Source organism: Saccopteryx bilineata, chromosome 3, assembly GCF_036850765.1.
Source record: "Saccopteryx bilineata isolate mSacBil1 chromosome 3, mSacBil1_pri_phased_curated, whole genome shotgun sequence".
Classification (NCBI taxonomy): domain Eukaryota; kingdom Metazoa; phylum Chordata; class Mammalia; order Chiroptera; family Emballonuridae; genus Saccopteryx; species Saccopteryx bilineata.
In genome coordinates this window covers 201929533-201954358 of record NC_089492.1, presented here as the reverse complement: position 1 = coordinate 201954358, position 24826 = coordinate 201929533, and the positions used below count along the sequence as shown (strand labels likewise).

Genomic DNA, 24826 nt, shown 5'->3' with positions numbered 1-24826 from the left:
TTATGATATTTGACGACTGTTGGGTACTTAGTAAGTGAAATAATATATGTACAGTAGTCGAATGGTATAGATTGCAAGATAAAATGCTGAGATCCAGGATGGCTGCCCCGGAGGTGGAAGCTACACTCCCCTCCTCCCAGCACCACACTGTGTACAACTAAATTATACAACAGTCAACATGAATAACCAGTTGAAGCCTAGCTGAACATAAGTTTTATAACCGAGGACTTACAGAAGAAAGCCAAATTGAGACTGGTAAGAAGGGTAGAGATGCAGAAGGCACTGGCCCTGCTTGAGAATCCAGAGGGATATCTCAACTGCAGATCCCCCCCCCCCCACTCAGGAGTGAGGGATGGGGATACCCAGTCCAAAGCACCAGAGCTGGGAAGAGGAACCCGCATAATATCTGGATGTGAAAATTGGCAGGGATTCAGTCTGCAAGTAATCAGGTGCTCTCTTAAAGTACCAGTGCATAAAATTTTGTTCTCAACCACTCACCTAGGGCTCCAGTGGAGGGAATGCAGCTCAGAGCAAACTGGAGTCATACAGAGAAGGTCACAGTTGTATGGCCCTGAGGAGAGATCTGGAGGATCAGCTGCCGAGGTTTCTGTGCTGAGTCCCTATCCCACACCACCTAAAGACACCGGCTTCCCTGGGTTGAACACCCCTATCCTTACAGCACCAGCCTGGGGAGTGCATTAACCCAGTCCTGAGTCCCTGTGGCCCCACGCTTTTGCAGAAAAGTCTGGTGGCTACACCTAACCCAGACCTGCAGTGTACTTTTTCTTGGAGAATACAGTCTGAGACTCAGGCAGAGACTGAGTGGTGTATGGAATAGGGGCCACTTTCCCTTCACTGAGTACCTGACTAGCGCCATCCCCAAACAGGAACTCCACTAGCCCTGTCCTTCCGACCATGGTTGCCTGCCCTGCTGACCTTGTGCTTTGTGGAAGAGACTGCTCAAAAGGCTCTCAAGAAAGTCCAGGCAGCCTCAGAGGATGGCAGAGCAGCCATCAGGTAGAGGCATATCTTTGTGTACCTTTGGTCTTTTACTGATCTTCCTCTGGGCTCAGAGCTGTTGAAAGCCAAGCTTTATACATAGCTTGAACCCTCCCCATGCACATCCATACCCAGTAGAGTCAACCACACACTGTGAAAGATTGGCAACTTCAGACAGGTAGCATAAGGCCAATTACAGACAGCATCTGACATTGACCTGCAGTGGGGTCCTACTCAAGTGGACCCAAAATCAACACACCCAGTGGTGGGCTTCAGAGCACAACCCAATTAGTCATACCAGTGGCACACCCAAAGGGAGGTGCTGGTAGGCACCAGACCATCTTGAGGCCAGCTCTGCTTTGAGTGACAGGCCACCACAACGGTTCATACACTGTTTCACGTTGATCTTCAGGGTCAGTCAACCTGAGGGTTAACCCTCCTCACAAATGAGCCAATAGTAATTAATGTTGAACTACAAGAGGACTCACAAACCCACACAAGAGACATTTCCTGGAGCACCTCGGTCATGTGATCAGTAATATTATACCACCAGGCCCCACAAAATACCTACACTCTGAGGCCACCATACCAAAATTGGGAGACATAGTAGATCTATCTAATACACAGAGATGATCACAAGAAAGCAGACAAAATGAAGAGACAAAGAAACATGCCCCAAATGAAAGAACAGAGACATCTCAGACTCTAACACCAATTATATATAGCCATCTAGTAGTTCCTAAATCTGACTTTATGACATCTGGGATTATCTCCAATAAAAGGATTACCTTAAATTTTTCCTCTAAAAAACACTTTTGGAAGTGAAATTGAACCAGTAGTTATGAAAGTGTGTATTACAAATCATGATGGGCTGAACCAAAAACTAGGGACTGGGTGGGCAGCCTTTTCATCTTAGCATAGCATACAGTAGGGCTGGTTCTTGTGGTGACACTGCAGATTCCTTTCTCTTGCCTTCTTAGTTTGAATTTCCCAAATGTATCCTGTCCTTTTGTCCCTACCACAAAATAGAAATCTTTCCTGCATAACAGGAAAGATAATTTATTTATTTAATTTTTTTAAGGAAAGATAATTTATGATGACAGATTTAGCGTAAAGATGTTTTACAAGAGATTTCTGCATTCGTTTTCTCTTACACTGAATCATGATTCCTCAGGAAGACTGACACCCAGTAGGGGAAGACTGGTTGAGAGGAAACTGCAACAATATGAGTTTCTTCCCTGCTGACTACTCACTTCAAAACAATTTATGACAGGCCCTGGCTGGTTGGCTCAGCAGTAGAGCGTCGGTCTGGTGTGCGGGGGACCCGGGTTCGATTCCTGGCCAGGGCACACAGGAGAAGCGCCCATTTGCTTTTCCACCCCCCCCCTCCTTCCTCTCTGTCTCTCTCTTCCCCTCCCGCAGCCAAGGCTCCATTGGAGCAAAGATGGCCCGGGCGCTGGGGATGGCTCCTTGGCCTCTGCCCCAGGCGCTAGAGTGGCTCTGGTCGCGGCAGAGCAAAGCCCGAAGGGGCAGAGCATCGCCCCTGGTGGGCGTGCCAGGTGGATCCTGGTCGGGCGCATGCAGGAGTCTGTCTGACTATCTCTCCCCGTTTCCAGCTTCAGAAAAAAAAAAAAAAAAAACAATTTACGACAAATGAGTACAAATATTGAAGTTTTCAACTTTAACGTCAAATGAGACCATTGGCTAAGTTTCCAATTCTGAGCTTTCATTAAAGCAGCACAATTCTTTTTTTCCCTCCTGAAAGAGAATCTTCCTAAAACTCCCAACCTGAAACCAGTTAAAGGCAGAACTACTCTTGGCTAGAGGTCATCCTCGCCCATACTGAACTACCCCTGTCCCTGCAGAAGGTGGAACTGTGGCATTTCATTTAAACATTACTAATTTGGAGCATTAATATTCTTAGTCTTATTGTATTTTAAACCAATTTGGGGTTGTAACATGTGATTATCTAGAAAGGAAATATTTATGGAAGTTTGATTCTTCCAAATTTATGATTTCTGAATTTTCTTCATCTTACATCCTGTAGTTTTACTTTGGATCACCTTCTGGCCATAGCTGTGTCTGATCCTTTGTACTCACTATAGAAAAGAGGCAGAAGCTCTGCTCCTGCATGTCCTCGTGCTGATTGAGCACGCCCAGTATGCACAGGTTCACAGTGTGGATGGCTCCAAGGAACTCAACTTCTGGATTCTTCTTCCTCATGTTGATTTGCCGGCTTATATGTTCGTATTCACTATAGCACTTCCCCCACTTTAGAAAAGATAGGAACCTGAAATATTACTTTGATGAGTTGCTCCAGGACACCAATCTGAAGGGCTTAGTCTTGGACTTTATAAACCCACAAGGCTCTCCAGTCTTTCCTCACCTCATGTATTTTCTTGTTAAGGATAAAGCTTGGCTCTACAGACTATACTGGATATTCTGTATTCAGATGTGTGGCAAATTTGAAGAGAGAGGAGTAGTCATGACAATTTGCCATGTAGGACTTGGCTTTTTTGTTCCCTAATTTCAAAAGGACTCATCCTTTTAAAGAGAGCAGTGGTAAGAAATTGTGAACACAATGAGTGTGTGTTATGAGCCAGAATAAACAGCCAAAACAGAATGGACTTGTGACTCGGACCAGGCACTGAAAGATTAGACAGCTTACCCAAGTCACACAGCCTGTGAGGGGTTCAACCAGGACCTACACCAAGCAGTCTGTGTCCATGGTTCATGGGTTTTTTTTGTTTTGTTTTTTACAGAGACAGAGAGTCAGAGAGAGGGATAGATAGGGACAGACAGACAGGAACGAAGAGAGACGAGAAGCATCAATCATCGGGTTTTTGTTGCGACACCTTAGTTGTTCATTGATTGCTTTCTCATATGTGCCTTGACCGTGGGCCTTCTGCAAGACCGAGTAACCCCTTGCTTAAGCCAGCAACCTTGGGTGATGAGCCCACGCTCAAGCGGGCGACCTTGGGGTCTCCAACATGGGTCCTTCCGCATCTCAGTTCGACGCTCTATCCACTGCGCCACCGCCTGGTCAGGCCATGCTTCATGTTCTTAACACAGATGTTACCCATTTGACTCATGTCTCAAAAGACTCAAGTTATAGCCAATGCTAATGTTTTCTACCTTCTCCTAACAAATATATTTGCTAACTGCTAGACTCACTTTTTGTTTTGTTTTATTTTTAAGATATATGTTGTATATTAAATACAGAGTAAAAGTTGATTATTTTTCATTAAACCTTGTTTTAATTGGTCTCAAAATTCTGTGACTGATTTCTAGTCAAATAATTTCCATTAAAAAGTACTGATTTTAGCCAGACCAGGTGGTGGCCCAGTGGATAGAGTGTCTGACTGGGACATGGGGGACCCAGGTTGGAGACCCCGAGGTCACTAGCTTGAGCCCAAGGTCGTTGGTTCAAGCAAGGGGTCACTCGGTCTGCTGTAGCCCCCTGTTCAAGGCACATATGAGAAAGCAATCAATGAGCAACTAAGGAACCGCAACGAAGAATTGATGTTTCTCATCTCTCTCCCTTCCTGTCTGTCTGTCCCTCTCTCTGACTCTCTCTGCCACAATAAATAAATAAATAAATAAATAAATAAATAAATGAGGAAGGAAGTTTGTTTTAAAAAAAGTACTGATTTTAAAAACTAGTAACTTAAAACTGCCACACACAGAAAAAAAACAAATAGTCCATAGAACATTCTCTCTTCCTTCTGGTTTTTGTTGCACCCCCATCATCAACCAGTCTTTACTATTAAACTGAAATAGCCATTGGAGACAAACAGCTCTAAAACCATTCTCCCACCACTAAGGGGGAAAGTTGACCATTTTCTAACTAATTTAATGGGGTGATTTCTGAGTTCTTATATTTGATTTCTCTTTAAAATTACTAGTAAAGGGTAAATATCAGATTTCTATATATGTACATAATATATATTAATCAAAGGAACGTCTCACTTCCTAACTAACTTCTCCTTTGGGCTACACATGATAATGCATTACATTATAACAAAGTGTTGAGTAATAACGTGTTGATTTATTATCTTCTGTTTGTAACTTTTAAAAAGAGATTCATTAAATGTATTGGAGTTTATTAATTTGAATTTTAAAATGAAGTAATACTTTTTCTGGCACAAAATAAATCTGCTTTGGCTGGTTTGCCAATTAAGCTATTGTGGATATGCTCAATAAATTGAATTAGCTAAAACTGCAGACAGCTTTCATAATTGAGGAAATTGGGTTGACAATTGATATATTATTAAAAGTAGATTTTGATAATCAAAGAGTGTGTTTTTTAATATACAAATTATAAGGTGCTCAAAGATTCAAAAGAAGACATTTTGACAACATTTTTATGTGGAAAGGGTAAAAGCAACCTTCAAAATAGAAAAATTAATCTAGAATTAATGGCTCTTTTAGTGGTAAGTCATATTTATCTATGGATGCATGAAATAATTATGAGGGGAAAGAATAGCCCTGCTCATCTCATTGAGATATGCTTTTCAAGTAAATAAATTGTAAAAAGTAAAATTTAAACTTTGTAACTTACGTTTTGCTAATAATCATTATAATGAAAACTTACTCCAGAAACATGTTAACTTTAGAGCCTTAGGGATTCAGAAAGTAAAACATATTAATTACAAAGTATAGTAGGGGGATTAAAGACTTAGTATAAAAAATATACTAAGAGAAAACTTTGGGAGAATTAAATGGAAACAGTTTAAGGAGAGACATGAAGGATATAAAATTTCCAACTGTTAATAAAGACATTTTAATTTTTTTAAAGGGTTTTGATCCCATTTTAAAATATTTAAATTTAAAATATGCTAGAATATTTACCCTTTGTAAATATTTAAGTATGGAGTAAAATATTTTATATATCAACCTTAAAACAGAGGGGAAAGGGTTTGTATGTATGTGCATATTTTCCGGGGAGTAGGGCCTGTAGCTTTCGTCAGATTTTTTTTAAAAGAGGGTGGGGGGGACAGACAGGAAGGGAAAGAGAGAAGCATCAGTTCTTCATTGTAGCACCTTAGTTGTCCATTGATTTCTTTCTCATATGTGCCTTGACCTGGGGGCTACAGCTGAGCCAAGCAACCTTTGGGCTCAAGCCAGCGACCATGAGGTCATTTCTATGATCCCATGCTCAAGCCAGCAACCTAAGGGTGTCGAATCTGGGTACTCAGCGCCCCAGGCCAATGCTCTATCCACTCTACAACCGCCTAGTCAGGCAGCTTTTGTCAGATCTTAAGGGTGAAGTAGGTGAGCCAGGAAACAGTTAAGCGTAGTTAGAGGCAAGGTCACCATATACTGAAGGCAGAGTGTTAGTTCTAGTCTCAACTTATCATTGTATCTTTCCTGAGCCCACATGCAGGTGAATGGAAGGTACAAAAGTATATCTGCTTTTTAAATCTCAGTAGAATTATAAATTCTTAGGGCTGAGCTCTTAGTTCACAGACATTCTTCCTGTTGTCTACATGGAATAGTAGTATTCATCCTCTGATGGTTTGTCTTGACAAGCACCTTCTCTTTCAGTTTGAAGGAAGGAAGTACTGTGAACATGACTTCCAGATGCTCTTTGCACCATGCTGTCATCAGTGTGGTAAGTGTTGCTGCTGCATGTAAAATAAGCACTAATTTTCCAAGTTACTTATGTCACTTAACACTACTAAATGTCAGTGGTAAACATGAGTGTTGGTACTCATTATAAATAGCTTTTAGAGCCCTGGCCGGTTGGCTCAGTGGTAGAGCGTCGGCCTGGCGTGCAGGAGTCCCGGGTTTGATTCCGGCCAGGGCACACAGGAGAAGCACCCATCTGCTTCTCCACCCCCCCTCTCCTTCCTCTCTGTCTCTCTCTTCCCCTCCCTTAGCCGAGGCACCATTGGAGCAAAGTTGGCCCGGGCGCTGAGGATGGCTCTATGGCTTCTGCCTCAGGCGCTAGAATGGCTCTGGTTGCAACAGAGCAATGCCCCAGATGGGCAGAGCATCGCCCCCTGGTGGGCATGCCAGGTGGATCCCAGTTGGGCGCATGCGAGAGTCTGTCTGACTGCCTCCCCGTTTCCAACTTCAGAAAAATACAAAAAAAATATATAGCATTTAGGTACTTGACCAGTCCTGTCTTTTTTTTCTTTAAGAAAGAGAAGGTAATGAGACAGACTCCTGCGTGTACCCCGACTGGGATCCACCCAGCATCACCTGTCTGTGGCCGATGCTCAAAACAACAGCTATTTTTAGTGCCTAAGTCTGATGCTTCAACCAACTGAGCTATCCTCAGCACCCAGGGCCAACTCTTCAACGAGTGGAGCTACTGGCTGTGAAAGGGGAAGAGGGAGAGATGGGGGGAAGGAGGAGAAGAGAAGCAGATAGTCACTTCTCCTGTGTGCCCTGACCAGGGATTGAACCCAGGGTGTCTAAATGCCAGGTTAATGCTCTATCCACTGAGCCCCGGCCTGAGCCTTTTCTATTATTAATATAAAATAAACTGGACCTGACCAGGCAGTGGCACAGTGGATAGAACATCAGACTGGGACACAGAGGACTCAGATTCAAAACCCCGAGGTCGCCAGCTTGAGCACGGGCTCATCTGCTTTGAGCAAGGCTCACCAGCTTGAGCCCAAGGTCACTGGCTGGAGCAAGGGGTCAGTTGGTCTGCTGTAGCACCCCGTCAAGGCACATGAGAAAACAAACAAACTCTAGCGCCTTGGCCTCTGCCTCAGGCGCTAGAGTGGCTCTGGTCGTAACAGAGCGACGCCCCTCTGGGGCGTCGCATCGCCCCCTGGTGGGCAGAGCTTCGCCCCTGGTGGGCGTGTCGGGTGGATCTCGGGTGGATCTCGGTCGGGCGCGCATGCGGGAGTCTGTCTGACTGTCTCTCCCCGTTTCCAGCTTCAGAAAAATACAAAAAAAAAAAAAAAATTGAAGGAGAACAACTAAGATGTTGCAACGAAGAATTGATGCTTCTCATCTCTCTCCCTTCCTGTCTGTCTGTTCCTATCTGTTCCCCTCTCTGTCACAAAAATAAATAAATAAATAAACTAGAAGAGTATCAGAACCCGAGAGAATTGAGTTTTAAGGACATGTGATATAAAAGTATTTCAGAACTAACTAGTAGGACTTCTGGTAGATGATCTTTTGGAATGTTCATTTCCCCTGTTAATGCAAACTTCACCTACTTGCTTTTGGGTTTGCCAGCAGAGACAGAGAGCTATCAGTACATGCATGGCACCCAGAGATGGGCTGTGGGCTTCACAATCCTGGCTTGTCTGCGCCTGTACCCTTCCCTGGCTGCTCACAGCACAGCTCTCTGGGAGATCTCCAGAGATTGGAGAGACTGAGTAGGATGTTGTAAAGGTTTAATGAAATAAGAAATTTGGCCTGACCTGTGGTGGCGCAGTGGATAAAGTGTCGACCTGGAAACGCTGAGGTCGCCAGTTCGAAACCCTGGGCTTGCCTGGTCAAGGCACATATGGGAGTTGATGCTTCCTGCTCCTCCACCCCTTCTCTCTCTGTCTCTCCTCTCTCTCTCTCTCTCTCTTTCTCTCTCTCTCTGTGTGTGTGTGTGTCTCCCTCTCCTCTCTACAATGTATAAAATAAATAAATAATAAAAAGAAAAGAAATTTGGCACAAGTTACAAGAACATATGCCGTGGATCTCAGTTTTCTGTGTCAATGATGATTCAGAGATGTGATAGGACAGCCCGAAAACACAGCTACAGAATCAAAAACAAGGTCTCAGATGAAATAGACCATAGTCTTCTGATACAATGTCGACCTGTGGTAAACACATACATAAAATTCCCTGTTTGTGGCCAGACCTGTGGTGGCGCAGTGGATAAAGCATCAACCTGGAATGCTGAGGTCCCTGGTTTGAAACTCTGGGCTTGCCTGGTAGGCACATATGGGAGTTGATGCTTTCTGCTCCTTCCCTTTCTCTCTCTCTCTCTCTCTCCCTCTCCCTCTCCCTCTCCCTCTCCCTCTCCCTCTCCCTCCCTCCCTCCCTCCCTCCCTCTCCTGCCTCTCTAAAAATGAATGAATAAAATCTAAAAAAAAAAAATTACTGTTTTAGAAAAAGGTTTGAATGTATTTTTTTTCCTTGTGTTTTTTCCCCTATTGCTTTTGGCAATAAAATGCCACGATGGATATCCTCTGTTGTTACTTCCTCACAGGTGAATTCATCATTGGCCGAGTTATCAAAGCCATGAACAACAGCTGGCATCCTGAGTGTTTCCGCTGTGACCTTTGCCAGGAGGTTCTGGCAGATATTGGATTTGTCAAGAATGCTGGGAGGTAGGAGTTCTTTATCCTTGTCAGGTGTGAGTGGATACAGTGACTACAAGGTCATGCATATTTTCTCATGGGACTATATGGTGGTACTTTAGGACTCAAAACTGGTGCCAGTTATAAGAGGGTCCTAGTATTTCTGTGCAGCTATATTTGTTCAGCTGCCACATGTGTGGGCTGACAAAAGTGAGGGGTACATACTTAAAATGGAGTTTCTTAAATATCAGTCAGATTATTTGGATTGGAATAAATAATTATTCATATAAAAAGTAGTGTCTTGATTCTGCTCTATGAAGTCACCAGTGATTTATAAAAAATGGTTTCTTTAATTTATTTTGACAGACATGGGAAGCATATTTCCTTTTTTTTTTTTCTGAAGTTGGAAACGGGAGGCAGTCAGACAGACTCACGCATGCGCCTGACCGGATCCACCCGGCATGCCCACCAGGGGGTGATACTCTACCCATCTGGGGCGTTGCTCTGTTGTGACCAGAGCCATTCTAGCGCCTGAGGCAGAAGCCATGGAGCCGTCCTCAGCGCCTGGGCCAACTTTGCTCCAGTGGAGCCCTGGCTGCAGGAAGGGAAGAGAGATAGATACAGAGAGGAAGGAGAGGGGGAGGGGTGGAGAAGCAGATCAGCTCTTCTCCTGTGTGCCCTGGCCAGGAATCGAACCCAGGACTCCTGCATGCCAGGCCGACGCTCTACCACTGAGCCAACCGGCCAGGGTCTATTTCTTTTTAATTGTTAGGAAGAACCTTTGATTTTAAATTTAAGTTTCTAAAAAAGTTTTGACTCTGTTTAGACATCTGTGTCGCCCCTGTCATAATCGTGAGAAAGCCAGGGGCCTTGGGAAGTACATCTGCCAGAAATGCCACGCCATCATCGATGAGCAGCCGCTAATATTCAAGAATGACCCTTACCATCCAGACCATTTCAACTGTGCCAACTGCGGGTATTGTGATTTCCTTGTTACTGCACAAGTAGTAGAAATAAAATACTAGATCACATTTATCTGTATTTCTGTTACTCCAGCAAACAAAATTTGTTTTTCTTCAACTTTTAATCCAGAAAATTTTAAAACTATAGTAAAGTCAAGAGAATAATATAAAGAATACCTACATTCCCTTCATTTAGTTTCTTCAGCTAACGTTTTGCCACATTTGACTATGTGCAACACTGTGTGTGTGCGTGTGTGCGCGCGCACACACGCACACACACATGTATATACCTTGAAATATTCAGACCATATTAAAATTCCCCAATCATCTCAAAAACTGTTTTGTCAATACAGGATTTTAAAATCAAAAGTTTTATCTTTCTACATCTATAACTTTTACAGTTTTAATTATTAGGGTGTTATCTCTAAGTATCTTAAATTAGAGATTTTTAATTGTTTTTCTTCAAAAACTCAAGATAATTCTTAGGCTATGATTTTCTGAATTTATTATGTAGTATAAAAATTTAAAAGAAAAAAATGCCTGACCAGGTAATGGCACAGGGTATAGAGCGTCAGACTGGGATGCAGAGGACCCAGGTTCGAAATCCTGGGGTCGCTGGCTTGAGTGTGGGATCATAGACATGGCTCCATAGTCACTGGTTTGAGCTCAAGGTCTCTGGCTTGAGCAAGAGGTCACTTGCTCTGCTGTAGCCTCCCCCAACCCCCACCCCACCCACGTCAAGGTCACAAGAACAGCTATGTGGTGTAACTGCAGCCATATCATCCCTTTTGTGACTATCAGTTTGTGCCTAACCTAGTTTCCTTGCCTATCCTCCCTCTGGTGGGATATTTCTCATTTTTCGTAAGCACTTTCAAAGAATTATTTGAACAGGTGAAATTGAAGTAAGTCCATCTGGTTAATTGGAGCTGTCCGGCATGTTTATTGACAGAGGAGTCTAAAAATAAAGGCATACTCAAACGTTTAGAAATGGAATAATAATAACAAGGAAATGGTAGATGTGACCAGTGTGGGCACATGTGTCTGACTTATTGGTACATTTTATCATTATTGTATGATTTTTATGTTTGTTTCTTTTTTTTCTTTTTCCTAAAGAGACAGAGAGAGGGATAGACAGGGACAGACAGAGAGGAACGGAGAGATGAGAAGCATCAATCATTAGTTTTTCGTTGCGCATTGCGACACCTTAGTTGTTCATTGATTGCTTTCTCATATGTCCCTTGACCGCGGGCCTTCAGCAGATCGAGTAGCCCCTTGCTTGAGCCAGCGACCTTGGGTCCAAGCTTGTGAGCTTTTTGCTCAAACCAGATGAGCCTGTGCTCAAGCTGGCGACCTCTGGGTCTCGAACCTGGGTCCTCCGCATCCCAGTCTGACGCTCTATCTACTGCACCACTGCCTGGTCAGGCCAATTTTGATGTTTCAATAGGAATGTAAAACATATCCAAACCTATTAATCTATTCATTGGGATTGCTCTGATCACCAGGCGGGCACAGCTGTTACAGGGATGGCTACAGTGACATCTTCAAAACCCTCTAAAAAGTGTTAGCCACATTGTGGTCTGTTTTTTGTTGTTGTTTTTGTTTACATAATTTGTTTTTAATTAAATTTAATGGGCTGACATTGATCACCAAGATTACATAGGTTTCAAGTTAAACATCTCTATGGCAACTGAACTGTTGATTGTGTTATGTGCCCACTACCCAATGTCCAATCAGTCATGTGTCTTCCTTGTGGCAGGAAGGAGCTGACTGCTGATGCTCGGGAGCTGAAAGGAGAGCTATACTGCTTGCCGTGCCACGATAAAATGGGGGTCCCCATCTGTGGTGCCTGTCGACGGCCCATTGAAGGGCGTGTGGTAAATGCCATGGGCAAGCAGTGGCATGTGGAGGTGAGTTTTACATGATTAAGGCGCAACAGTACTTTTTAATTTTCTTGGTTCAGATGTGTTAGCAGGATTGGGAGATTTTAAAGATTAAATACAAATACGAACATTTTAAAGACAACTGACTTTGTAGAAAATTAGGACTACAGAACGTTCATACACGGCTTTTGTGAGCTCAGGGTAATGATGTAGGATGTGCTCTTCTGTGCTTAAATCTTCTTGAGGCTATAAGTGTCAGAGTCCGTCTGTGGTGGCCTTGTTTACAGGTGCTGCTCAGACACTCACCTTCTGCCGTCTATGCTTTTTGATCAGCTGGGTCTTGGAGTAACTTGTCTGGGATGCCTGAGTTAAAACAGAAAGTGCGCTGGGCATGCCTGTGGCCAGACAGAGCCACTGCCTCAAACTTTCATGAATCTTCTCCGAGGATAGTTTAACTTTGGGGTTTGACTTCATTAAATAAGTAAAATATGGCAATTCAGAAATGACTTGTGACATTTGTTTTCAGCATTTTGTTTGTGCCAAGTGTGAAAAACCATTTCTTGGACATCGCCATTATGAACGGAAGGGCCTGGCATATTGTGAAACCCACTATAACCAGGTACTGTTCATGCTCACTGGGTACTAGATGCACATCTATGACTTTAAGATTATCAGTGTTTTAGCTACAAAGAAATCTCTGGGATAATTTTTTCCACTCTTATTTGGACCTAGTCTCGGCGATCATATTCCTTCAGCTTCCTCAAATCTGGAACGTCCCCAGAGCCTTTTTGTTTCTGATAGTGATGAAAAGTGCATTATTTCCATCATAACAAGTAACATTAGTCGAGCTGCTGCTCACTGTCTGCTGTGATGGATGAGTCTGGATGAGGGAGTCAGCTATTCATGTTTATGTGGTAGAAAGAGCTGGAATTATAAGAAATGTTTGGTGTCTTAAAACCTAGTTCTTACACATCTTGAATTTTGCTACCTTTTCATTTTTCAGCTATTTGGTGATGTTTGTTTCCACTGCAACCGCGTTATCGAAGGGGATGGTAAGTAACTAGGAACTTTATGTGGCACCATTTTCACACAAAAATATTTGGGAAATGTGGACATCGAGAGATTGCTATTTGTTTAGAATGTGATTATTATCATTTACTTTTTCTCTTTCTTTGGCATATTTCCCAAGATTTATAGCAGTAAGATGGTAACAGCCTACAAGTCATATTTGTTACTCATTTATGATAATACTTTAGGTCAATATACATGGTTGTTAAACTAGGAAATGTAGAAAGCATTTAGAAAGCATTGATGGCCAGGCCTAGAACCTATTTCTGTCCTTTCCCTGGAATTATATAATTTGGAATCTGTAAAGCAGTGTTTATTAAGAACAGTTCAATCTGCCATAGTGGTCAGGCAGTCACTTTAATCTTGCCGATCCTGGAACCTGGCAGTTACTAGTAGGTATTTCCAGATCTTGGCACCCTTGCTCTGGGGTGATTAGGCAGCTAATTGACTGGAGCAGAACACAGCTGTGTTTGCTAATAGTCACTCACTCAGTTCTGCCAGAAACTTCCTGTCAAAGTTTAAACATTTCTGTTTTCAGCATGCTTCATGGTTCTCTGCAGAGAACCTAACTTGGGTAATACTTGAAATAATGCCCCCATGTAGTTTACAAAAGAATTAATTCAAGAAAGCCATCTTTAGTTCCATTGAAAAGACAGTGTCTTCCTACATGGGACAGTTACCAGATGAGAGCAGCTGTCACAAGATGTTCTCAGCTTTGAAAGAAAGACTCCTATAGCCTGACTAGGCAGTGGCGCAGTGGATAGAGCGTCGGACTGGGATGCGGAAGACCCAGGTTCGAGACCCCGAGGTCGCCAGCTTGAGCGAGGGCTCATCTGGTTTGAGCAAAAGCTCACCAGCTTGAGCCCAAGGTTACTGGCTCGAGCAAGGGGTTACTCGGTCTGCTGAAGGCCCGCAGTCAAGGCACGTATGAGAAAGCAATCAATGAACAACTAAGGTGTTGCAACATGCAATGAAAAACTAATGATTGATGCTTCTCATCTCTCCGTTCCTGTCTGTCTGTCCCTATCTATCCCTCTCTCTGACTCTCTCTCTGTAAAAAAAAAAAAAAAAAAAAAAAAAGACTCCTATAGGTGAATACATTAATGTCTGGATTTTTTTTTTAATTACTTCTATATTCCATATTTCTTTGTTGGACCAGTGGCAGTAGGGACAGGAAAGCAGTGGAAAGTGTGCTGGAAGGTAAGCACTGTGCCAAGAAAACTATCTGACAGACATATGCCTCTTACACAGGCACCACATTGTCCACAGGAGTGAGAGGACAGGAGCTTTGGTGTGAAGGCCTGTTGTATACCATTTATGTGCCTCATAGGATACTCAAAGGAAAGAAAAAGATTTTAACTATTAGTCAAGGTTGATGTGCCATTTCCTAAATTCACACCTTCAATGAATAGTTTGCTGATAAGTGAAGTTCAGTCAGGCATTTTCAAGAAACATAGAGCAGTAATACCTAATAAAGTTTTAAATGCAAGAAGAATGAAAGTTGATTTTTATATATATCTTAAAAAAAATAAAGGTTGGCCTGACCTGTGGTGGCACAGTGGATAAAGCGTCGATCTGGAAATGCTGAGGTTGCCAGTTCGAAACCCTGGGCTTGCCTGGTCAAGGCACATATGGGAGTTGATGCTTCCAGTTCCTCCCCCCTTCTCTCTCTGTCTCTCTCTCCTCTCTCTCTCTTCTCTAAAATGAATAAATAAAATAAAAAATAAAATAAAAAAAGAAACAGGTCAGTAACTAGAACTGAACCGAGTTAATTTCTAAAAAAAATAAAGGTTGTGGCCTGACCGGTGGTGGCACAATGGAAAAAGCGTCAACCTAGAATGCTGAGGTCGCTGGTTGGAAGGCCTGCTCTTGGCACATCAGCCCCAGGCACTAGGATGGTTCCATGTAGCCTCTGCCTCAGGCACTAAAAGTAGCTTGGTTGTGAGCATGGGCCCACATAGGCAGAGCATCATCCCCAGATGGGGGTTGTCAAGTGGATCCTGGTTGGGGTGCATGTAGGAGTCTGTTTCTGTATTCCTCCTCCTTTCACTTTGAATGAATAAATGAATGAATGAATGAATGAATGAATGAATGAATAGCCTTTCCTGAGATGAAGCCTATACTTATAGAAGATATTAATTGTCCAGTTTATACATTTTTAATGTGAAAAAAATGATTGGTTTAATAAACATTAATGATATAAGGTTTACCTCTTTTTTTTTAAAGATTTTATTTATTGATTTTACAGGGGGGTGACGGGGAATGAGTGGTAGTTGCTTCACTCTAGCTGTTCATTGGTTGCTTGTTACATGTGCCTGACCAGGCCAGCCCAGGGTTTTGAATTGGGACCTCAGCATTCCAAGTCTGCACTCTATCCACTGCACTGCCACAGGCCAGGCGTGAGCAAACCTCTTGGTAACCTCTTCCAAGTGTCTTGGAAGCAACCGTACTTCTGTTTTAGAGTTGGGAATTTAACCCCTGCATACCAGTGTCTGTGCCCAGATGTTTGTCCTCTTTCTCCAGTGGTCTCTGCTCTGAACAAGGCCTGGTGTGTGAACTGTTTTGCCTGTTCTACCTGCAATACAAAATTAACACTCAAGTAAGTATACAGTTTGGTCCAGTGTGAATCCCAACACTGAAAACTTTGTGGTAACATTTTTTAAAACACAGAGTTTTTAAAAAGAGAATTATTTGATTCCTTTTTTCTTCTTTCTACTCAGGCCTTCTGAAAGTAAAAGTTCCTCCTTTAATTGTTCCCTGTTATTTCTTGTGTTCCTTCTCTGTCCTGCTCAAAGGGATAAGTTTGTTGAAATTGACCTAAAACCAGTCTGCAAACACTGTTATGAGAAAATGCCAGAAGAATTTAAGAGGCGACTTGCCAAACGGGAGAAAGAAGCAAAGGATAAAGACAAGCAGAAAAAGAAAAAACCTGTCTGTCTGTAAACTTTTCTATCCCTCTGTCATGTTCACTACATTTTTCTTTGGTTAGTCCTTTAGAATATGTTTTTGTTCTGTTTTTGTCTTTTACTTTTTAACTTGCTTTTTTGGTGTGTATGTGTAACCTTTAGAGAAAAATACAAGCATTTGTCCTGTGTAGAGCTGGTCCTTTCACATAATTATTAAAATTATAGAGGTTAAATGAATAAGGTTCACACTTAATACCAGCTTGTACTTCACTCAGTTCCTTAATCTGTAGATTCCATTATCTCTTTTATTAAATCACAATATGAAATAGATTTCTCTCTCTCTTTTTAATAGATTCAAAGGGAAGAATTTCAGTCACTTGATAGTGGGAAAAGTTTCAAAGTATTTTTGTCTGATAATTGCAATTTTTGTAATCCTGGTTTTTGGTTTTTTAATTAATTTAATTGATAAATTTCAGTGTCACACAAGAATATAAATTGTTTCACATACTCATGACTTGTGAGCCTACTGTTGCCCACCTTGTATTTGTGTGTTTCTGTAGAGCCCAATGCTACTGTTAATGAATTTATTTTCTTGATGTTTTCAAACTGTATTTATGAAAAATGTTTTAGTCTTTGAAATTCTGTTGAATTATTAGCATGATTATCTTGTTTTTCCTTTATTGTTACCATTGTGTTCTGAGCTCTAAAAGGTTTTTTATTTTTTCAGTTTTCATGTTTCTTTCTATAAAGAGGAATTAAAAATTCAAATATGAAACTAAAACAGAGAAGGTTTGCTTAGCACTCTCCAAAAGCAGAGATAATTTATTTCCTTCCTTTAAAAAATAGCAGTGTTGATAGCTTCTGTTATAGGAAGACTTCGGGAAGAATTTTTAACTCAATATTTTAAATCAAACTGATAATTTAAGTATAACATCATTTGAGTTACTTATAGCATTAGGATCTCTGAAAAACAGCTAGAAAATAATTGCCATATGGTGGTGTAAAATAAGAGGTTTTAGCAGATTTAATCATTTGCCATAGATGACAGTGGACTACCAGACTTAAGTGCTTCCTAAATATAATTTCACAGAAGATGAGCAAGTTATAGAGTTTGAATTTACTCAATTCACAGTTAAGGATTGTAGATTTCAATAGTAATAAGCTATTATAATTACAAATTAGAAAACTATTACAAATAGGAGGGCATCTGAAAACTTGTCCTCTTCAGAACCTGTTTACAACTAAATTGACAATGTGCATTGCTCTCAGAATTGAGTTCTCCATACAGCCATCATTCACAAAGCTCAGCCACAGGTATTCCGATTCATTTGCATTAATTGAATATGATTAAGCCTGACCAGTCAGTGGCACAGTGAATAGAGCATTGGACTAGGATGTAGAGGACTCAGGTTTGAGACCCTGAGGTCGCTAGCTTGAGTGCGGGCTCATCTGGTTTGAGCAAAGCTCAGCAGCTTGAGCCCAAGGTCGCTGGCTAGAGCAAGGGGTCACTTGGTCTGCTGTAGCCCCCTGGTCAAGGCACATATGAGAAAGCAATCACTGAGAAACTAAGGTGCCACAACAACGAAATTGATGCTTCTCATCTCTCTCCCTTCCAGTCTGTCTGTCTGTCTCTGTCACAAATATATATATATAATGATTAAAAACTTTCCTATATCTCCCTTACCAACCTTTCTGGGAAACAACCAACCAGAATAACACATTCTGATTTGAGATTTTTTCAGATGATTTTTTTAAGGTGATTTTTTTTTTTGAGGGGTGGGGGTCGGAGGAAACTCTTTTGCCAGGAAAGACAGAAACTCATAGCTGCCAATAAGGAGGGTCATTCAATCACAGAAATACAATTCTTTGCTTTAAGTAACTTTTTATAAATGTTCTCTTATGGCACTTAAACTGTAACTGACTTGACTTACCTAAATTGTATTTACATCAGATTTCATGTATACTTAGCATTGACTACAATGTATTACACATTCTATATCACACAGATAGATGTATAGGGTCAATTTATAGGACAATATTTTCAAATATTATTAATTTTTTACATCTACCACAACAGGAATTGAGATTAGAATTACATTGTAGTTGTTTGCTAGCATGTCATCATATAGTATCTTCATTTAGTTCAATAAAATTATTTTATATTATATACATGTCTGTTAAATATATTTCCACTAATTGTTTTTATTATTATCTTTAGGAATAAATTTGTGGAGTTTGATATGAAGCCAGTCTGTAAGAAGTGTTATGAGAAGTTTCCGTTGGAGCTGAAGAAAAGACTTAAGAAACTAGCTGAAACCTTAGGAAGGAAATAACTTCCTTTTTTATTTTTCTCTGTAAGAATCTTTACAGAGAAGAGGAAAGGATTACAACATCATTGACCTGACCCCCCCTTATTTAAACCTGTCTTTCAAAATAGTTGAGTGAAGAAGACCTAGATGAATGGTTTTTCATTAAAAAATAAAATACCATATTTAAGACATGATGAAATCAAGATTTACCTATGTTAATAACCTTTATTGATTTATTAAAATGTAGACTATACCAAATAGCATAAAAAAATACATGGTTAAATGTTAAATTTTAATTACGGTCCAAAAACTTAAATACAGCTTTTTTAAAAAAATATATTCATTTTAGAAAGGCAGGGGGAGCAGGAAGCATCAACTCCCATATGTGCCTTGGCCAGGCAAGCCCAGGGTTTCGAACCAGCGACCTTAGCATTCCAGGTCGATGCTTTAGCCACTGTGCCACCACAGGTCAGGCTAAATACAACTTTTAAAAATAAAAGAAGTCACCTTTTACATGATTCATTAAAAACAAAACAGCCTGACCAGGCAGTGGTGCAGTGGATAGAGCGTTGGACTGGGATGCAGAGGACCCAGGTGTGAGACCCTGAGGTCACCAGTTTAAGCGTGGGCTCATCTGGTTTGAGCAAAGCTCACCAGTTTGGACCCAAGGTCACTAGCTTGAGCAAGGAGTTACTCGGTCTGCTGTAGCCCCACGGTCAAGATACATATGAGAAAGCAATCAATGAATAACTAAGGTGTCGCAACAAAAAACTAATGATTGATGCTTCTCATCTCTCTCATTTCTGTCTGTCTGTCCCTATGTATCCCTCTCTCTGACTCTCTCTGTCTCTATGAAAAAAACAAACAAACAAACAAAAACTACATTATTTTACTTTGTACTCAAAATTAATTCCAACTGCTATTGGGGAGGATATAGGGGAGATCCAGAAAAACAAATCTTATGAAATCTCAGTATGTTTATCAAACTGGTAGTAATCTAATGAATGTACACATTACTAACACAAAACAAATATATTCAGAACTACTAGTTTTGGGGGGGGGTTTTGTTAAATGCAATAATTATACTTAGTTTTAAAATTATACTTAGTTTTATATTTTATTCTCCTTGTGAACTTCCCCCCTTATACAGTTATACTTAGTTTTATATTTTATTCTCCTTGTGAACTTCCCCCCTTTTACAGTTTATACAGTTATAGCTAATAGTTTGCCTTTTTAAATTTTGTGCAGCCCTGGGCAGATAGCCCAGTTTGGTTAGAAGAGCATCCTGATATGCAGAGGTTTCAGGTTGGATATCCTGTCAGGGCACATCTAGGAACAAATCAATGTTTTCTCTCTCTCTCTCTCCCCCCACATCTCACTAATAAAAAAAATCAATAAATAAATTTTTTCCTTTTCTTTTCCAAGTGAAAGGAGGGGAAATAGAGAGATAGACTCCTACATGCACCTGGACGAGGATTCATCTGGAAACCCCCAATTAGGGCCCTTGCTCACAACTGAGCTATTTTTAGCACCTGAGGCAGAGGTTTCATGGAGCTATCCTCAGCACCCTTGTCCTATGTGCTCAAACCAATCAAGCCATGGCTGCAGGAGGGGAAGAAAGAGAGAGAGAGGAGGGGCAAGGGTAGAGAAGTAGATGGTTACTTCTCCTGTATGCCCTGACCAGGAATCTAACTCGGGACATCCATATACTGGGCCAGTGCTCTCTACCACTGAGCCAACTGGCGAGAAACAATAAATTAAAAAAAAATAGATAGGCCCTGGCCAGTTGGCTCAGCGGTAGAGCGTCGGCCTGGTGTGCGGGGGACCCGGGTTCAATTCCCAGCCAGGGCACATAGGAGAAGCGCCCATTTGCTTCTCCACCCCCCCCTTCCTCTCTGTCTCTCTCTTCCCCTCCTGCAGCCAAGGCTCCATTGGAGCAAAGATGGCCTGGGCGCTGGGGATGGCTCCTTGGCCTCTGCCCCAGGTGCTAGAGTGGCTCTGGTCGCGGCAGAGCGACGCCCCGGAGGGGCAGAACATCGCCCCCTGGTGGGCAGAGCTTCGCCCCTGGTGGGCGTGCCGGGTGGATCCCGGTCGGGCGCATGCAGGAGTCTGTCTGACTGTCTCTCCCTGTTTCCAGCTTCAGAAAAATAAAAAAAATTTAAAAAAAGATAAATAGCATACCAGGTAGTGGTGCAGTAGATAGAGCGTTGACCGAGGATGCTGAGGACCCAGGCTTGAGTGCAGGATCACTGGCTCAGCTGAAGCCCCCTGGTCAAGGCACGTATGAGAAAACAATCAATGAACAACTAAAGTGCTGCAACAAGTTGATGCTTCTCATCTCTCTCCTTGCCTGCCTGTCTCTCTCTCTTTCTCTCTCACTTAAAATTAAATAAATAAAATCTCACCTTTCTTTAAAAATATTTTTTGTGCAAAAAAATGTATTCTATTATTTGAAAATGTACTTTGCAGTATTGGAAAAATGAAAGTTTTTTATGTATTACAGCAATTATGCTTCTAAGCTTAACATCAAAGATACAGTCTTAGAATAGGACCTGAAATTAAATTTTACATAGCTTGGAATGTATCACTTAAAAACCTGAATGTATATGTTTTAATCATATTGCCTTTATAACCTATACTTTATACATAAACTTGCCTTGCCTTAAAAAAAAAATACATACTTTAATCAGGAATTCTAGCTGCTCCATACAATACCTAGCAACTAAAAATAGGTGTATTGGTTGAGATTTATAAACTCAGATTTATTTACCACAGCTGTGATTATATTTTTAAATATTCTTCTCTCTCATTAGGAGACATTAAAATTAATTTCTGCCCTTTAATTAGAAGAGAATGATGTTCATGTGTGTGTCAAGTGTTTCATTTCAAATCTCATAATTGGATTTTATTTGCTATGAGTAAAATGTATAAATGACATTTAAATTGGAAGAGGGATGTTTAAGTGTCAATTTTAGGTAAAAAATTGTGACTCGTATTTCATAAAAAGCTTAATTCTGAAGTTTCTGGACCATTCTCTCTTGATAAACTTGTATGTGAAACATTTCTTTGTGAACATTATTTAAATTTGTGCTCTTGCTTTGTTATCATCTAAATGAAAGTTGCCACATGGACTTCGAAGGGTAAAATTATGTTTTCTCCAAAAATTGCTAAAATACTGTTTTGCTATTAAAAATATCATCTCAGGATGCTACACTCAGCCATTAAAATATGCATGTTTTATAAAGGTGTACGTGCACATGACAGGGTAAATCCTATTTCAGATTTCAGGTAACTTAGCCAATAACTTACTTACAGTGTTCTTTTTTAGAGTTCAAAGAATGACAGATGATTGAAAATAATTAAATATGTAGTTTAAGATTGCAAGTGTTCAGACGTTTGAAACAGTCTTCGCATTTACAGCAGGAATTAAAATCTCATCAGTGTGCCTTCATCAGCTAAGTTATGACCAGCAATGGAAACCTGGGAAGTATTTATTAAGTATTATACTGTGGAGATAGGCAAAATAGTACAGGCTTTGCTGTGTAGGATCTTGGCGGAAAATTCTAGTTCTTCCTCTGCATTGCTCTGTGCTGCCTGGCAGAATGCGCTGCTCTGCGAGCACCTCACAGCCAGGCCTCCCTGACAGCTGGAGGCTCTTGCCTCACTACTCTCCTAAAACATGAATTAGCATTTCCTGGGAGTACAACTGGTTAGGGCTTTTATCTAGATATAATACTTTCTTCCATATAGGGCTATCATTGGAGCCCCCACATGTGGGAAAGGAGGAAAAAGTGGAATAAAAAGCTTGGTTTAGTTCATAGTATTTTTTGTGGGGCTTTCTCGGGCTGTGAAAAATCTCAGGTCAGGAAGCTTGTCTTTGTTGAACAAGTCCAACAAGGCAGTATTAAATAACTCATTATTCTTACTGAATTTCTAAGTGTTCTTTTTCCTACCAAGCCTAATAGACTAAATGTCTGGATGCAAATAAAACATTCTTTCGATAATATTCAAATCCTTATTAACATTGTACCTGAAATGATAGGTCATTTTGCCTCACTTATTTGCCAAAATAGCCATTTCTAAGTTAAGGAATTTTCAAGGTAGGCTTACAGCATTCTTATTGTATTTTATTTTAGATTGTAAGCTCAATGGCAGGGACACTATTGCTAATTATGTTTTTATATAGCAACCTTTGCAGTATACTCTTCACACTTAATAAATGTTCATAATTATTAATCTGTTGTGTATTGTTTAATTTGAATGACTTTGAGACATAGAAGTATGAAAAGATAGGGCTAATGTTTAATAAAGCCCTTTGGGAAGCAACCTAGTCCAGTGATGGATGAATGGATAAAGAAAGTATGGTGTGTATTTGTACGCTGGACTATTCCCCAGCCATAAGTAAAGGAAATCTTGCCATTTGCAACAACATGAATGCATCTTGAAGGTATGATGTGAAAAGTGAAATAAGTCAGATAGAAAAAGACGAATACCATAAGATTTAACTTATATGTGAAAATAAAAGCTTACAGATACAGAGAAGAGATAGTGGGGGCAGAGTATGAGTGAAATGAGTAAAGGGGTCAAAACTTTGGTACAGGCCCTGGCCGGTTGGCTCAGTGGTAAAATGTTGGCCTGGTGTGTGGGAGTCCCGGGTTCGATTCCCGGCCAGGGCACACAGGAGAAGCACCCATCTGCTTCTCCACCCCTCCCCCTCTCCTTCCTCTGTCTCTCTCTTCCCCTCCTGCAGCCAAGGCTCCATTGGAGCTAAGTTTGCCCGGGCGCTAAGGATGGCTTTGTGGCCTCTGCCTCAGGCACTAGAATGGCTCTGATTGCGGCAGAGCGACGCCCCCTGGTGGGTATGCCAGGTGGACCCCAGTCCGGTGCAAGTGGGAGGCTGTCTGACTGCATCCCCATTTGCAACCTCAGAAAATTTAAAAAAAAAACAACAAACTTTGGTACAAACTTCCAGCTATAAAATAATCTGAGTTCTGGGATGTAATGCAAAGCGTGGCGACCGGAATGAAAATTCTGTTTGCATATTTGAAGGTTGGTAACAGTAGATCTTAAAAGTTTTCATCACAAGAGGAAAAATAACTGGCAATGGATGTTAACTAGACTTTTGTGACCATTTCACAATAGATACAAATATAAAATGTACATCTGAAATTATATGTTTTAAGAGTTCCATATTTTAAGAAAGGCATTTTAAACTTTTACATGTAGTTTTTTTAGGAAAGTGTCAAATTAAACATTATATAAAATTCACAAGACAGTTTCCAAATAGTTATTTTAATACTTACAACTGCATGAGTTTCTTAAAATTCTTCCCTTTTACATACAGCAGAGGATTTGCATAATGATGTTTGTTTCTCTTACTTGGCATGTGTATATAATGTGTGTTTATGTGTTTGTATGTGTGTGAAAATTCAAGTACTTTTGAATATATATTAGAAACATTCATATATATGAATAAAAGAAAATTAGCTGGTTTTTTTTTTTTTTTTTGTATTTTTCTGAAGCTGGAAACAGGGAGAGACAGTCAGACAGACTCCTGCATTCGCCCGACCAGGATCCACCCGGCACGCCCACCAGGGGGCAATGCTCTGCCCCTCCGGGGCGTCGCTCTGCCGCGAATCCCCAGCGCCTGGGCCATCTTTACTCCAATGGAGCCTTGGCTGCTGAAGGGGAAGAGAGAGAGAGAGGAAGTGGGGGGGGGGGGTAGAGAAGCAAATGGGCGCTTCTCCTATGTGCCCTGGCCGGGAATCGAACCCGGGTCCCCCGCATGCCGGGCCGACGCTCTACCGTTGAGCCAACCGGCCAGGGCCTAGCTGGTTTTTATGTATAAGCCAACTCTTAGAAGTCTGTAGAATGGTGGTGGAGTCTTTCCACTATTCACCATAAATTGATAGTTTTCTTTTTTTTTAACCTTAAGTTTATTTAAACAAGACACTTGATGGGAAAACTAGGATTCATTTTTTGTATTAGAGAATTTATATCTACTTAAAGACAGATTGCCCTACATATAGCAGCTATGTACAAAAAAGTTACAAAATTGTCCTTGGTTTTACAATGATAAATGGAAAACATTAAATTTCTCCAATCAAACAAGATATGCAAGGATTTTTATGTTCTTTTTTTGTTAAACAGTAAGAGCTAAATAACTTACTATAATATAATGGAAAAGGGGGTATTTTCACAGAACCAGTATTTTTCCCCATCCAATCTCCATTTGATGTTGATCAAAAAATACTATTGGCCATTTAGTTAAAAAATGAAAGTGCTTGTGCTTTATGTATAATAAAGGAGTGAGGAATGGGAAAAGGAAGGACTAGGGGAAACTATCAGGTAGTGGGTGTGATGGACCCAAACTGCTTTTCTCATTGAGTGTCTTCTTGGTCTGGAGGAAGAGCTCGAGTCAAGTAGCAGGTTTCCTTT

The 24826-nt window shown here is 41.0% G+C and overlaps 1 protein-coding gene across 8 annotated transcripts in view; it reads left to right on the top strand.

Annotated features, from left to right (window-relative positions):
• The window catches only part of LIMS1 (LIM zinc finger domain containing 1), a 148051-nt gene extending 125427 nt beyond the window's left edge, over window positions 1–22624 (top strand). For 4 of the 8 annotated variants that reach the window (XM_066268568.1, XM_066268566.1, XM_066268564.1 and 1 more), the window contains 9 exons: window positions 6547–6613; window positions 9173–9293; window positions 10090–10239; window positions 11982–12132; window positions 12632–12724; window positions 13109–13157; window positions 15697–15772; window positions 15894–16157; window positions 18298–18406. In XM_066268568.1, the coding sequence (XP_066124665.1) occupies window positions 6547–6613; window positions 9173–9293; window positions 10090–10239; window positions 11982–12132; window positions 12632–12724; window positions 13109–13157; window positions 15697–15772; window positions 15894–16116 (930 nt within the window). In that variant the 3' untranslated portion in view covers window positions 16117–16157; window positions 18298–18406. Of the gene's footprint in view, window positions 1–6546; window positions 6614–9172; window positions 9294–10089; window positions 10240–11981; window positions 12133–12631; window positions 12725–13108; window positions 13158–15696; window positions 15773–15893; window positions 16159–18297 lie in introns of those variants that run through there. The other 4 variants (XM_066268567.1, XM_066268565.1, XM_066268563.1 and 1 more) reach the window with 3 other exon arrangements.
• The last annotated feature ends 2202 nt before the right edge of the window (window positions 22625–24826 follow it).